The sequence below is a fragment of the Lemur catta genome, chromosome 6 (assembly GCF_020740605.2).
Source record: "Lemur catta isolate mLemCat1 chromosome 6, mLemCat1.pri, whole genome shotgun sequence".
NCBI classification, from domain to species: domain Eukaryota; kingdom Metazoa; phylum Chordata; class Mammalia; order Primates; family Lemuridae; genus Lemur; species Lemur catta.
This window is the reverse complement of record NC_059133.1, coordinates 38,363,426-38,379,778: the sequence shown is the minus strand read 5'-3', so window position 1 is coordinate 38,379,778 and position 16,353 is coordinate 38,363,426. Positions and strand designations below refer to the sequence as shown.

The following is a 16,353-nucleotide window of genomic DNA, read 5'->3' as shown; positions in this document are numbered from 1 at the left end:
AAGTGAGGGGTAGTAAGAACTATGGTAGAGACTGCTAGCTTCCTTTCCAATAACCATTCTCCCCTTCTTCTTTGCTAATAGAACCCTGATTTTATTTGGGATGGCGATACGGCCAGTTGAAAGAATATATTTCTGGCCCACCCTTGCAACTCTCGATAGCAAATGAGGTATAAGTGGAAGTCAGTCACCATATGGGGGTCCCAAAGTTTCTCTACAAAAGATTGCTTATCTAAAAAGTGTTTTGTTTTGCTCTTTCCCCAATTCTTCTTTCTTCCTGTCTGGAATTCAGATACGGTGGCTGGAACTCCAGCAGCCATGTTGGATCATGAAGCTAGAAGTCCTGTAGCCAAGAGCGGTGGAAGAGAAAGACAGAAGGAACCTGGATCCATGATAACCAAAAATCAGCTTACCAGCCCCAGATCACCCACATTGGGACTTCTTTTACATAAAAGATAAGTACGTCTTTATCTTAATGCACTTATTTGGACTTACCTGTAATAACAGTCAAACCCAATGCTGATTGAAGTACCTACATCAAAGATCATCATAATAAAAAAAAATAATTCATACAAAACACCTGTTATAGTGCCTGGCATTTAGTAAGAACCCAATAAACATTAGTTGCTGCTACTGCTATTACTAATATTCTACTACTATGAGTAGTACTATGCCATCATTATTATTATGGACTATCTTCCTCATGTTTCAGATGTAAGTTCCTTGAAAGCAAACCTTATATCTTACTCCTATTTGTGTCCCCTGTAGGCCTGCCACTGTGTCCTGCATATAGTTTTAAAACAAAGCATCCTCTTAAGTTTATTTTTTAATAACGTCTGATAAAAGGGGTCAAGCTTATCAATCATTGATAAAAAAAACCTGGAGAAATAGTTCCAATTTTTACACAGGGCTCTGTATTTCCTAATTCTTGTTTTATAGTTACATTATTTTATTTATATGTAGATTAGAAACCAATTTTGTTAAGGTGTGTTTTAATAAAGCATTATCTTTTTTTCTTTAACAGAAAAACAAATGTGCAAAACACCATAAAATTCTGCTATCTTGACCCAACAACTACCTGGCACGTGCCATCACACACTTCTAACAGTCTTCATATTACTTCAGCTGTCCTTTACTGAACACTCACTACGAGCTCCGCACCAGGCTGAGCATTTTATGTGTTTTGTCTGAATTAATCCCTAACATCAATCCTGTGGGAGAGGTACGATTACCTCCATTCCTTAGGAGGAAATACTGTAGTCTAATGAATGTCAGCTTTTCAACCTCAAGCCAAATTATAGAAAATATTTATTTTTTAAGGGATTTGAACCTATAGAAAACTCACAGAAGTTTTGCTGTATTCTGTGTTTATTTCCTTTTTCAGAGACTCTTTTAGGGAAGAAACAAAGTCTTCAAAAGAGAGAAGAAGGCTTCATTTTTTAAACAGCTTTATTGAGGTATAATTGATGTACAAAAAACTACACATATTTAAGGTATACAATTTGATGATTTTGGAAGAAGAGCTTTGCCTCCCTCTTCCTCTAAAATGATCTTCATTTCTAACGAATGGTTGTCTTAATCACTTATTAGAAACAAACCAAGTCTTAGAGGTCCATAGAAAGTTTACATCTGATTAAAGGTTTTTTTTCCTCACAAAAGGGAAATTTTCATCAGTACTATGCTTCATAGATTGAGGAAGTCTTTGGAAAAATGCCTTCCTTTCCCGCTCCATTTTCTTGCAGGATCTCATCACTTCCCAGGCTGCTGGGAGACCCCCTCATTTGCTTTGCCTATCAAGAGGATGGAATCCACTCTCTGACCCTTAGAACTCACACCCTTCCACTGCATACCTGATCCTTTCCATAAGTTTAATTCATAAACATGCTTTGTCTTTCATCCCAGTTCTATGTGTTCATTTCTATGCAATAAGTTTCATGAGTATTGATTTTACATGTCAAGTTAAATGCATACAAATGAGAGGGTACCCTGATTATGACACTGACATAGTCATGAATTTGTTTAGGGCATGGGGAACCAGCTAATCCCACAAAAGCTGCCCTGTGGACCTATTTTACACAGTCTTTTGGTTCAACTGGGTATTGTTTTTTGAAGCCACATTGAAATCAAAGTGTTTTCCCAGGCTCTTGGAGTGCCCGGGTCAAGAATGCTGACAATCTGCTGTCAGGGAGAGAGGCTGTCAGCATTGCCCCCTATCAAGCCCTCCCAGTCATCAGTTGCACAAGAACAAGCAGGCAACCCACTGCCTTGTGACAAGCACTGTGACTCCGATAGGGAGCCAAGTACTATGAATGAAATGCTGTAAAAGGTCATTTTATGGAAGAGGAAATACTGGCATCACTGGCAGTGCATACATAATTTTGACTAAAAAACCTGGTTACTGAATGCCAGAGTACATATACAGACCAGGATCTCTCTCCTTTTTTCTTCTCATCCTCTCACTAAAATGTATTACAAATCCTGAAATCTTCTCCAAGTTGAACTCTTAATTCAAAGGAGCACATGGGAAAAACACTGTCTGGTTGGGGGTTTTTAATGTCTTAGGTAGGTCAAAAACCTATAATTTAGAATTTAACAGGGGGCTATGTGAATTGCATTCAGTTACTTCTCTAGAAGGGCAACAACAAATTTTATCACCCTACCTGTTAGGATCTCACATATGCCCATAGATCCACTACATTCAACAAACCTTTTTCAGGGAATGTTTCTCCTGACACCTGCACAGGCTATGAAAGCCCGTCAGCAACCTTCTCAAGTAACTGTATAAACATTCAAATCACTTCAACGTTTTTTCAGCTCCACAGATAATTTCAAGACCTTGGGGGTGACTAGCAACACTGGAAACATTCCATGAATATTTTAGGAGTCATAAGATAAAATAAATTCCAAATGGCTTTTTAACCCAGTTTCTAAAAAAAATTATTTTCAATAAATATTTTTAAAAGAAATCCATTCTAACAACCATATTTTGAAGTAAGACCATTTCAAAATATATTTCTGGTTTCTTTTATGAATTTGCCTCTTGCTTGAGGTTTTTGTTAATTCATGTAGATTATATTTAAAAATGCTAAATCACAACTCATTTTTAAAAACTGTAGAATTTTTAAACAATTTATCTTCAACCTCTGTAAAGCTCTTAAGACGACTTTATGTAATTAAAATAATAATTTATACTTTAGAGGGGGGAAAGATGTGATGAATCTTTTTATCTGAATGCTGAAAAAATTATGAATGATGTCTGAGTGCTTCAAGTGATTATTTGCAAGAATAACAACACCTCGAATTTATGTAAATTGTCCTTCAAGACTTACAAATAGTGGTACAGTGGAAAGAGTATTAATTAAGAATCAAGGAGGCTGGCACAGTGGCTCACGCCTATAATCCTAGCACTTTTGGAGGCCAAGTCAGGAGAATTGCTTGAAGCTAGGAGGTTGAGAACAGCTTGAGCAAGAGCAAGACTCCGTCTCTAAAAAAAAAAAATAGAAAAATTAACTGGGCCTGGTGGTCGTGGTGGTGCCCCGCCTATAGCCCCAGCTACTCAGGAGACTGAGGCAGGAGGATGACTTGAGCCCAGGAGTTTGAGGTTGCTGTGAGCTATGATGACACCACTGCACTCTAGCCAGGGCAACAGAGGGACACTCTGTCTCAAAACAAAAACAAAAAACTTTGTAATTAAAAATCAGGGAGTGGGGCGATAAAAAAAAAAAAAAAAAAAGAATCAAGGGAGCTGGATTTGGGGCTCTAATCACATCTTTTACTTTAAATGCCTGTTTGACCTTGGGTAGGTAAATGACATCTTCTAGCTTCATTTTCTTCCTCTGTAAAATGGGGCAGGATGAATGGTACTTTGTCGAAACTCCTAAAATAAAATGATAAACTTTGATTTCAAACTCATTATTTATGCAGGTGGGAGAGGTATTTAATTATAGAAAGCAAATACAAATGAGGGTCCACTAGCTGCTGAGAAAGCCACGAAGCTCAGGTCTTTCAGTAGCTACCTGGTACTATTTATTTACAGGCATCAGGGATTTATTTCATCTGAACCTCTGGCAATAATTACAATTATTCCATAGTGAGCCAGTGCATTGTGGCAAAGATCAAATTCTTTCTCACGCCTGCAAATTCAATCCATATACTAATATCCACCTGAAGAGTCTCCTTTTCTGTCAGAAACTAACAGTAAGTCACTGAATTGTTCTCCCACTGAACTAGAGCCATTCCCTCCAGCAGTGGTGTTGAAACGTGGGTACAGGAAATTACAAAGGGACCTGGCATCACCACAGGCCACTGCTTTGTAATAGGTGTTCAGGGAGGGTAGGACTAACCCGCAAAGCAGGGTGAGCAAAGCTCCGAGGAAGCTAATTCTGCCCAGCACTGTTTCAAATGCTTAGAGGTCAGGTTCAACACCAAAAAACTGACCAGCTGTCTTCATGGGCCATGAAAGCTACTAGCAAGAAGAGTAAAAAAAAAAAATATATATATATATATGTATATACATATACACATACATACACACACATATATACACATACCCACACACAAAAACATATGTATTTGGGGCTACTTGCAAAGATTATTAAAGGCAGGTGTTTACCAACTGCAGTCAAGCTCTGTAGAAATGAATATTTCTTTAGCAGCCAAAACCCAAAAAAAGACAATGTGCCTAAAACTGTTACAAGTTTGGCTTCCGTGGCTGTGATTAGTCACAGAGCTGGTCTACAGTTTTGAGGTGATGAGTCAGCCATGACAGGGTACCAGCAATCCCCAACCTTTTTAAGCACCACTGGCTAGAATCTACTACAGCAAAGTTCAAAATACTTGCAAAATTGCTGAAGTGTTGGCTTCAGTAGGAACTGAGCTGTAAAAGCCATCAGCTTCAGGAGAAAGCTAGTGAAGAAGGATGGTGAATAATTAAAACTTTGAAACTCCCAAGAGTCATTTCCTGTTTTTTCTGTCCTACAGTTGAAAACTTATTTATCAGTTGCTTTGGAAGCACAGGATGTCTGGTCTTGGAGGACGGTAGTACAGTATTTGCCCACTCTATTATAAATGACTTTGGCAGGGCTTGAGAGTATACAACATAACCACATTGACTATTTTTCCAACTTTCCCTTTCCGGAGTTTAACTAAACATTAAATGCGTCAGGTGAACACCCTGGCAGGGAGCAAGCCATTCACACATCTATTCTATCTCAGAAGCAATTAATTCGATGATGTGTCAAGGAATAACAAAGTGGACCTCTCTGTCCTCAGGCCCTGACAATCCCTTCATGATAAAATCAGATTCTGAACAAGCTTCAAACCAATGAGACTTACCTACAGCAGTCCATCCCAGATCATCTAAATTTCAAAAATCTTCTGGCCCCCATTGGCACCATCTTTGATAACAAGACCCACTCTGTAGCAAGTAAGGCTAGAGCTCTAGAATACTCACACCATGACATTTATTTGATTATGGCCTTTCTATGTAGTTAGTTGGTGAGGGTTTCCCACAAGGTCTTTAATAAAAAAAGCAAGTAAGGGTAGACTCACATGGACAATGGGTTCATTATTCAGGTTTTTCTCTATCAATAATTCCTACGTAATTGCAATGTTGTGTTGATATGATTCCTTTCACTTTAACAAAAATATAAATTTGGCTCAAATTCCACAAAAAACTAGGAACTACTTGATGCTATTTTTTTCAATTGCAATAATATCCTATTTCTTAAAACCAAATTATTGGATTGGAACACACATACATGTATGAATGTGTAATATCTAATTCCTCTTAAAATGGTATCCAGATAATTATAGTGTTTTCATTTAGACAATGCTTTACTGGAAATAAAGTGGTTAAGTTTTGGCTCTGGGACTTGAATTTGTGTAGATTTCACTGCCACTTCACAGTATGTCCGTAATAGCTATTATTCCCACCTACAAATAAGCAGATTAACACTCAGAGAGATTAAGTGAGCTGCTTGATGTCACAAAATTAAGGAGAGTCAGAACTAGAATCCTAGTCCACACTTTTATCAATATGATGTATACATGAGGATGTTAATTGCAGCCGTATTGACAACAGCATAAGAACAGAAAATCACTAGACAGCAATAAGCAAATGAATGAAATAATATAACAACTCAATGGTATATTATGCTGTCATTAAAATATGACTTTGAATAATAATAAGGATGATGGCTACCATTTATTCAATGCTTACTTTGTGACAGGAACAGCGACAGTCCATCACGTGAACTATCTGACTTTGGTTTCACAGCTCCATGAGACAGGTACTATCATTGTCTGCACTTTACACATGAAAACTGAGGCTACAATAAATTAAATCACTTGCTCAAAGCAACTCTGTTAATAAGAACAAGACTATGTGACTCTAAAGCAGGCTTTCTCAACCTTGGCCTGGTTGACATTTTGGCCTAAATAATTCTTTGTTGTGGGGGGGCTCTCCTGTGCATTGCAGGATATTTAGCAGCATCCCTGGCCTCTACTCACCAGTTGCAAAACCCAAAAATGTCTACAAACATTGCTAAATGTCTGCTAGGGTACAAAATTGCTCCAGATTGAGAGCCACTACCCTAAAAATTAGGCTTAACCATTATGCTATCTATATACTCCCCTCCCAACACCATGAACCTTCCTACAGAAACTTGGTGGTGAAATATATATATACACATAATGGTCATAGACAGGATTCCCTGAGACACAGGTTCTGACACTTTGAGATTTGACTGCAGGAGGTTGGTGGAGAGGAGGGAGTGTCCCCTCACCCCCAGCACTGTTTTTGGGAACCTCACCTACGAGGAAGCAAGGGATATAGGACTGGGCAGAGGGAGAGTTAAATTACAATGCCAGCTCATTGTTGAGAGAGGCCTCACCAATTCCATAGGGAGCTCCAGAGCGGGGATGGCCCTTTCCAGTTGTCCTGACTTGAGACAACAGGGCCTGGCCTTCATGCACTCCCCATAGACCCATCATTGGATGTGGGCTCCCTCTAAGCTAGGGATGTGTTCTAGGGCAAGATGATTCCTCAGGGAAAGGACTAGCTGAAAGCATGAGAGCCACCACCACTCCCACACCTGGGGACTGTCCTCAGGCGCTGTGGTCCCCTCTCTACCCACAGAGAGGGCACCACAGCTGCATATGTGAGTATTTTCACTGTGTAACTTGTAAATAACTTAAAGTACATGAACATGTGGACTAAGACTGGAAAGTAATAAGCAAATGAAAATGGTCATTAAAATTGTAGTACCACTATGTATTTTTCTATTTTTTCAAACTCGAATACAAGAATGTGGTCAACATACTGTTTTTAGCATTTAAAAAGAAGCACTGAGACCTCAGAAAACACAATTTATAGCTTCAAAATGTATGTTATATATATTCATATGACTATAATGATTCCCAAGCCTATTTATCTGTCCTAAAATGCAGGGAGCTTCCTTTCATAGCAATGCCAGGCATTGTTCTGTTCTAAGCACTTTTATGTATACTAACTTATTAAATCTCCTCAATAACTCTAAGGTAAGTACCTTTATTAACTCCATTTTACAGAAAAGGAAATTGGTTTCCAAGAGTTTAAGTAATTCAAGATCTACACAGCTAATAAGTGGTAGAACTGGGAACTTGAACCCATCTACAATGACTCTCAAATCCTGGCTCTACCAACCCTGTGTTACCACCTACTATATACATTTATTTCACACAGTGTCCCTGAAGTCTCCTCACAATGGCAGTAATCTGTCTTCTCAGATTTCATTTCTTAAAAAAAAAAAAAAAAAATAGACTAATAAAGCTGTCAATGCAAGACTATGTTAAGGGATAAAAAAAATTGTCTTCAAATTTCCTATTTTAAAGTCTTTGATATTTAAAGACTCTTAGATGCCAATAGAGATTGTAAAAATAAAGTTATGCTATTTTTCTTAAAAGAATCAAGTCCCTCTTTTGCTTTTAATACAAAACAGGAAGCTTTATAAATACCTGCTTAAAGGATGGTTCTCACAGGGTCAAAACGGTGCCCTCCCAAGAGACCTAAGAGAACTAGACTCTTTAGGACTCAGGAGGGAATTGCCGTTGAGCTAATTCTCTGGGGACCATTTTTTTGTCATCTGGGGAACTATGGAAAATTCAACTCAAATTCATTAGCATTCAGGAAGCTAATTCTTTCACCAATAGATCTGAGTGAATTTCTATATTAAAATTCCCAATTAATTTTTTAAAAATGAATCTCTAACCACAAAAATGGTCTTTTCCTTCCCAGAATGGCCAAACCCTTTAGAATCTTTGTTCCATAGGAACACACAGTATGCATGTCCATTGAACAAGGCCTTCAAAAGTTCCATAGGTTGGTTGTCTCAATAGATACTTTATTTGAAATGGAATGCATTTTGAAAATATGAAAAATAAATCACATTTCTCCAAAATCATTTAGGAGACATATTTACACAAATTTTGACCACGCTACTAAGTTCACGAAGGTGATGGTTTGTAAAGCATTTGGTACATGGCGATGCTTGCTTTACAGAAGATGGGATTTGCATATTCTTTAAGCAGAAGGCAGATCTTGGAATGTAACAGATAATAGTTTTATGTTTCTTCTCAAAATACAATGGTCTGGAAGGACTACCTATTGTTAAATCTGCTTCCTCACCGCCCCCCAGGCTATCCCAGCAGGTCAGCGGCAGAGCAGTGGGGGGTAGGTCTCACCAGCTTTTATGCAGATGCTTCTAAGGACAGAGTCCTTCTGCTTCCTTCTTTGGACAATATTGCCCTTTCTAAGAAAACCCTGTTGGATCCTGTATTTCACTTGGCAAATGCCCTGCCAACAGTCACAGATCACTCTGTCACCCAATCTTATGTAAATCTAGATTGGCTCTTCAACATCGCAGGTCAAAAAGCTACCCTTCAAAACTGTGTCAAGAATTTAGGAAATAGTTCTTAAAACTCTATCTAATACACTTCCACAATTAATACATCTTAGGTTGCTTCAGATAAATAGGTGTATTTCCCCTGAATCACTGATGGATTCAATATGAAGAACTATAATTTCCAAATTTAAAATGTATTCTGCTGAGGATATTTTATTAAAGCAAAAACCAATTAGTTTAACACACAAAAAAAGAAAAGAATGAATGTTCACAGGCCTATCCTCATCCCACAAAGCTCTGTTTTAAAGGATCGCTCTGGGTCAAGTCATAGACCCCTCTTCTAAGCCTACTACTGAACATAATATTGTTAGCACCCAGAGCCAAGCTAAACCACACGACTTTCCCGAGAGACAGAAAACAAATGATGCGCTTGAACTCATACACTTGCAGCAAACTTATTTAGTGTCAGATTTAAAATTGGGGTGCTTTAAGAGAAATACAAAGTAAAGCAAAAAAAAAAAAAAAAGTTAAAACAAGCCTTTCAACTTAAGCCAGACCTGACAGTTTTTACATGTTTGGGAAACACCCTTAAGCAATGTGTAGGGTTTTGGTTTTTTTAAATGACGATTGGAAAAAAATCTATGAAGTGAAATTATAAAGTTAGCTTAATTTCCACATGATTAGAGAAGCCTAGCCTGCTCAATGAGGAAAATGTTCATTTACAAAGGGTTCCTTACAGACATTTACTCTCTGACCCCAGCACTCCCTGCAGAGTATACACAGATCTAAATGGATTTCCACTAAGAAAGTTTAAGGACCTTTGTCATGATGCTTACTTGGCCTAGCCCAGAATTAGTTGTTCTCAAAGAATGTCATGAGAGCAAGTGAAGAAAGCACTTGGTGAGGCAACAGCAACCACCTTCTAGGTGCTGGGGAGTTATACATTTTGTCCTTCTTTCACAACACAAGTTCAAGCGCAAAAGTTCAATTTCCAGGTGGAACATTCCTCTTAATTTTTCAACTTTTTACATTTCATATTTATTGCAAGGGCGAGTTTTCTATTGGCCCTGCCCTTTCCTTCCTCTTTTTCTTGGGTTAAAAGAAGTATTTTTACCTTTTTCCATGAAGCTGATTTGTCAGGCCTCAAAATACTTTAGGTGGTATGTATCATTTTCTTACCAGTAGATGAGAGTCACTGAGACACTAAATGACGTGCATTTGTATTTTGTTTTGTTTAGTCTTGTTAAGGATGCTTGTTTTTTTGCTCTGGAAAAATTATTAAACCACAATAATTTCAAAGTGTCAAAACAATTTAAAAAATCCTACTTCTCTCCTTTCCGATTTCTGAGATTTCACAGTTAAAGGCTAGCAGAGGTTCAGCCATAAGGAGGGTAAAATCAACATAAATATCACAGCAGACCAAGGAACAAGGGCTACAGAAAGACAAGAAAACATGATTCTAGTGGCCCCATTAAGAACCACAGCCACTGTAGGGGGAAAAAAAAAATCCAGCAGCCCAGAGGGAGCCTGGGCCTAGGTAGCAATGAAATTACCTAGCCCTCTATGCAAGCTACCACCATACAAATGTTTTTTTGAAAACCTACACAAATCTTAACTTTTGAAGTACTTAGTATGGACTTTATTTTTTTATATCATAAGAATTTAAAAGAAAAATCCTCCATTTGGAAAAAGTTGTAGTTTAATTGAGGTTATTAAGATCTACATGTATTAAAACTATAATACTATGGGGCATTCCCTAAAGTACAGCAGTAGTTCTAAGGAAGCTGAACCAAACTTGATTTAAGAAATCTTTAGATCTGGCTCTCTGATCTGAGCTGTCATATATATATGTATATATATATGTATATGTGTATATATACACACACACATACACACACACACACACACACATATAAAGAGTTTTTAAACCTCGGCAGCATATTTTTACAACTGCAACCTAAACAGCCACTGAAAGTGGGAATCCACTTAAGTTTTGTTTGCCATTTGCTCAAGTTTTAACTTTCCCTGCAGCTTTTTGGATAAGAGTTATGATCTCAAAATCTCATCATTTAAATACTGCACTAAAAAGTAATTTGACCTTGAAACTCCCTTCTAAATGGGAGAATAAAGACAGCTCTAGCATGCAATTCTATTTTCATTTCTTGACTACATAACTTAGCAGTGGTCTAATACTGACTATTTCAATTTAAATTCTGGAAAAATACTGACCAAGACTTTGTGAAAAAGATAATGGAAAACAGAGACCAGTTAGTAAAGCCACGCAGATAGGAAGTGATTTTCAGCCCCAAGAGGATGTGGTATCATCTATGGCTCTTTTTAAACTTAAGCAGCATCTGCCCTTGTGGATTTTGACCATCCTTTTGATTTAACACAGAAGAGGGTTTGTTCTACCTTTAAAAGAGCATCCTCTTTTTTCCCCTCACAGACTCCTGAACAAGTGGCTGCCAAAACAAGACTGGGGTTGTTTTCTTACTGAAAATCCAGTGTTTATCCAGTCCTTTCCTTTTCAACTTCTGAGTTTAGCTAACCTAATACCAAAATATATAACCCTCAAATATCTCACAGAGCAATAAAAAGCAAAACAGTTGGTTTCTCTGATCAACATCATTGCAGTATGAAAACAAAAAGTTATGACTCCTAGTTCTTTGAGATATTTACAAACTGTACTTTCAACAATGAGATTCTTCAGTGTGCTTCTAGAACAGAGTAAAAGGATCAGAAAATGTGGTTCAAGTCAAGTGGGGAAAGCTCTGGAAGGGTACTCTAGAAGGGTATTCTAGTCCAGAGAGGGACACAAATACTCTCTCAAACAAGTCAAATGATTCTTTTTCCTCCATGACATTTTTGAAATAAAACATCTAATGCATTCATATTCATAAATCAATCAAAAGGACTCTTCTTATTAAACCTTTCACACACAGATGATATAAGCAAGGTTCTTCCTACGGTAGACCCAGCCCTGCCACATATTCAAGATACGTTCATTCTGTCATCAGTTGGGTTATGCTTCAAGCATTTTGAAATAAGCTATCATTACTACTGATTTCCTTTTAGAAAAGCAATATCTTGAGCATTAGATTTTCATAATTACACAATTCTGAACTTTTAGCTTTTTTAAACTTCTACTCTATACAAACTATACGTCTAAGGGGAAAAAAACTCAAAAAATGTAACATCAGAATTTAATTTCAACCACCTGGCATAACAATTAAAAGTGTCAGACCTCCTGAAAATGCCCTAGGAAAAATGAATGGATTCTTAATTGTTTCCCCTCCACCACCGTTTCTCTTTTTTCTTTTCCAAGATTAGGACTTACTAGGGAATAGGTTTTTGAAAATAAAGTTTCCTTTTTGGAAAATGGCCTACATTCAGAAATGTCTTAGAACAAGCATTTTTAAAAAAAACTAATAAATAATCATAAATCAAAATACATTAAAATAAAATTACAGTACATCATCGCTCCTAGAAGGTCCACCATACTAGAAGATCCTTTCAAAGGTTCATAAATAAAGTCTTCTTGACTCGAAGTCGTTTCCTGCATTGTGATGAAGAGTACGCAGAAAACTAAGAAGAATCACAAGTTTTCAGCAGGGTGATGTCCAAACTACATGATCTGGTGTGGGATGGGGAGACTGTTTTGTTTTGATCCAAGTAAAGACAATAGAAATATGCTCGTCCCACTTCCTCAAGTCCTCAAAACCTGTAAAGAAATGACATCAAATGAAGTAGGTGGCCCAGAATCCTCCAAGACCCAGTTCTCTCCGGGACAATCCGGCGGACAAAGCGTGCACGGAAAGAAACCAGGATCGCTCCCTCAAGTGCGCAGACGCACAGTCAAGCGGCGCGGGGGTGAGCGCCACTGGCCAAGGGCGGTCAGGGTGGGCGCGGGGCGGTCTGAGAGGCCTCTCTGCCTAGCCCGGGTTCCCCGATCTTCCCCTCTCCGCCCGGGCTCTCCTGGCTCCAGTTCGCTACTTTTCTTTCCACTTTCCCAGAAACTTGGAATGACTTCTCACTCCTAATGCCTGAACCCGTGAAAAACCTTCCTAGTCCCCCCAACACTCCCGCGACTCCCGGAGCCGGAGTTGCGGGGACCTTACCTTGTCTGGCCCGGATGCTGCCCCCTTCAGGCGGAGTTGGAGGTGCTGCGGAGAAGCCGGTGGCCGTGCGGCTGAGTGTGCGGTTGTTGGTGCGGGTGCGGTAGTTGGTGAGCGTGCGGATGCGGGTGGGGGTGCGGGTGAGAGTGCGGATGTGGGTGCGGATACGGGTGGAGCTGCTGGGGCTGAGGCTTGGGTTGGGGCTGCGACTGAGGTTGGGGCTGGGGCTGCGGCTGCGGCTGCGGCTGCGGCTGGGACGGGGGCTGGAGCTGCGGCTGCGGCTGCGGCTGCGGGGGCTGCTGCTGGACCAGGTGCTGCTGCTTCTGCCGCGTGGACTTGACCGCCAGGATGGCCTGACGATTCTTGTACTGCACCATCTGCAGCGTGATCTCGGCGTTCCAGCCCTGATCCTGTGGGCACCGAAAGTCGATCTCTTTGCCCTCAGCCATCACTACAGTGAAGTACATATACTTGCCCTTGCGCTCCACGCAGTCCACGGTCTTCATGTTGGAAAAGTGCAATTCCTTGAGCTTGACCGGTGGCTCAAGGCCGGCGACGGCGGGGCCGCCGGGTTGGGACGGCTCGACCGGTCCTTGCCCAGGCTGCTGCTGCTGCTGCTGCTGGTGTTGCAGCTGCTTGGGCGGGATGAGCAGCAGCCCCTCCTCGGTGAGGATGCAGCACTTTTTCTTCCAGAGCTGTAGCAACCCGTCGCTGCGCTTTTCCAGCACGCCCTCCTTCAGCGCCTTGCAGCCGCTGCTCTCCAACATCCTCCCAGCATAGAGGGCACCGCCGCTTGGCTCGGCCTCAACGCTTCCAGCCGCTCGGGCCGGGGGCAGCAGCAACAGCCGCGCGCCGTCCTCGCCCCAGCGGCTCCCACGGCCGCCCGCCCGGAGCGCGCAAAGGAGGCTAACCCGCAGGAGGCAGAGCGGCGGCGGCGGCTCTGGGTCCCGGCAGAGGGGCAGCCGCGTCCTGATGCGCCGCCACAAGGTCCCGCAGCTGCGAGCCGCTGGGCCTCTGCCGTCCTCTTGCGAGCGCTCACTGAAGGGCACCGGCCGGGCCCCCTCGCGGCGCTTTTGAATGGGCCATCTTCCCCACCCCCGAGTGACACCCAGCGGAAAAGGCGGCTCCTGGCGCCCGAACCGCGGGGGAAAGCCCAGCTCCGAAAGGCTCTCGGCCGCCGGCGCACGCCTCATTAACTTGGGGCCTTTCCAAAGCCGGCTGCGTCCACGCCCCCCGCGTCCCTCGCTCCGCCTCTCGCCGCCCACTGGCTTCCGCGCTCCTTCCCCGGGAAGGCGGCTGGAACCCGAGCCCCGGAAACTCCTCTCCTCCACCCAGGGCGATCGCCAAGGAAGCCCCTGCTGCCCGGCGACGAAAGCCGACGCCCAGAGGGCGCTGCGAGGCCATCCCCACCGTCCCGCCTCTCCCCGTGTGGCGGGGCTCTCCGCTAACAGTCTCGGAAAGTGAGCACGGGCTGCGAAGGCGGGCACAACTACCAGGCAGTGCCTGGAACACAAAGCTGTCCCTCCGCCCTCGGGAACTAGCCCTACAGCTTCACGCTGGGCTCTGAGACCGGCAGGACCAGTGTCCTGGCCGGGGCGAGCAGGGAGGCTGGGAAAGAGGCTCACGAGCCGCGGAAATGTGCCTCTCCCGGACGCCTATGTAAAGATCTCAGAGCACAAAGGTTGAGAGGACATCCGTGTCTTCACACGCACATTCGCTCACGGTCATTAAATAGCTCTTCTTGGAGTGAAGAAAGCGATTGTTAAAGCAATAGCGCTACTGTCAGTTTGGAAGGAGTGGAGAAAAGTGGACCCACTTCAGGTGGCATCTCGCCTTCCTTTTCTTGACCCCGACTGCAGGTACTAGCCTATCTTCTCCACCCACAGCAGCTCTCCGGCTTCCTTCTTGACCCGTCTGTACAGCCTGCAACATCTCTTAAAACAGTAACTCAACTACAAACTGGGGGAATGTCCGGTACTAAGAGATCCCACACTTCAAGACAGAGCTCCAAACAGCTGGTCGGCCTCTGCTGGTCCCTCTTTGAAAACACCTAGGCGGATTTCTGTTTTGGAATCTCATTTATCTGTGACCTGGGGAAGGTAATCCCTACTCGCTCCCAGCTCCCTCCTACTCCTACATATAGACAATTTCTATAGAAGCTGCTTTATGGAAGGCAGAATAAAGAACATAAACTGAGACCTAGTCTCCTAGTAGGGAAATCCACCCATTAAGTAAACAAGGAGCCCAACTATGTACCAACCCTGATGGAGAAGAATCAAACGAAGTAAACCAGTGGTGGACAAGTCAGAGTTAGCCAAGGTAAGAGGAAAGGCTGCTGCTGTGACCAAAGTGGAAGAATTGTATGGCTAGAGCAAAGAATTCAAGAGGGAAAGAGAAAGTGAGAGATGAGCTTGGAGAGCAGAGCAAGAGCCAAATCCTTTGTGTGTCATGTTAAGAAATACAACCCTAATGCCAAAGCAATCAGAACAAAGGATAATTTAAACACAGGAGGGTCCAGATTCTTAATCTAAGCAACACTATCTGATTAAATTGGACAATTCCAGCAATCCTGACTCCCACTAAACTGCACTTGGGCAAATCTCTGAGCCTTCACATTGCTAATGTATTAGCAGTCATTTCAGGAGAAAGGCAATTATTAAAATTTTGTAGAGTTTTAGTAAAATTATGCTTAAAAAATATTTACAATTCTGTATACCAATGACAAACACTACACCAAACATGTTTGTTTCTTTCCCTGCCTTTGTAGGACAAGTGAGCATTCCAGAGAATTTCTACATGACCAGCTGTTCATCCTTTTAACTGAATGGCATTCTTCAGCTCATCTGGAAAGTATAATTCCTTCAAGTCTGTTAATTCAGAGTTTTTGAGGGCAGGTGTAGTTGGGAAAGATACTTCATATGGAAAAACACAAACTTGATAGGCAAAAAATGAGATATAATCTCGAAGCACAAGTCATTTTTGTAGGAGAAAAATTGTTGTTATCTAATCCTCTGCTGTTTATCAGAATGCAACGAATGTGTTCTAACTTATTTGGAAATATCTGAACATACAGCCAGCACAATTTTCAAAAGCACCCATTTAATTATAACTAGAGACTTTAAAACTCAGAATTTCCAGTTGGGTATTTCATGACAATTTAATAATTTTGTGAGCAGCTCAGAAGTAAGTCTACAATGTGCCCTTACTGACCACAGTACATTAATGGAAATTTTAGTATTATAAGAATCTCATAGATTGAGGACAACTTTCCTCTTAATTTGTCACCACCAATTCACTAATATGGCCATATTTGCCCTTTAAGACAATGAAATAAATTCACAAGAAATGCATTACAGGAA

General features: G+C 41.4%; 1 protein-coding gene across 1 annotated transcript; it reads right to left on the bottom strand.

Annotated features, from left to right (window-relative positions):
• Window positions 1-8,357: 8,357 nt before the first annotated feature.
• On the bottom strand, window positions 8,358-14,525 carry PHLDA1 (pleckstrin homology like domain family A member 1). Its single transcript, XM_045553346.1, has 2 exons — window positions 12,998-14,525; window positions 8,358-12,600 (listed from the first exon to the last, which is right to left on the bottom strand). The coding sequence occupies exon 1, from the start codon at window positions 14,185-14,187 to the stop codon at window positions 13,024-13,026; it is 1,164 nt and encodes a 387-aa protein (XP_045409302.1). The 5' UTR covers window positions 14,188-14,525; the 3' UTR covers window positions 8,358-12,600; window positions 12,998-13,023.
• Between the last annotated feature and the right edge of the window lie 1,828 nt (window positions 14,526-16,353).

What these genes read in the sequence shown, in the direction of transcription:
- PHLDA1 (XM_045553346.1), bottom strand. Translation starts at nt 14,187, where the DNA reads ATGAGGCGTGCGCCGGCGGCCGAGAGCCTTTCGGAGCTGGGCTTTCCC.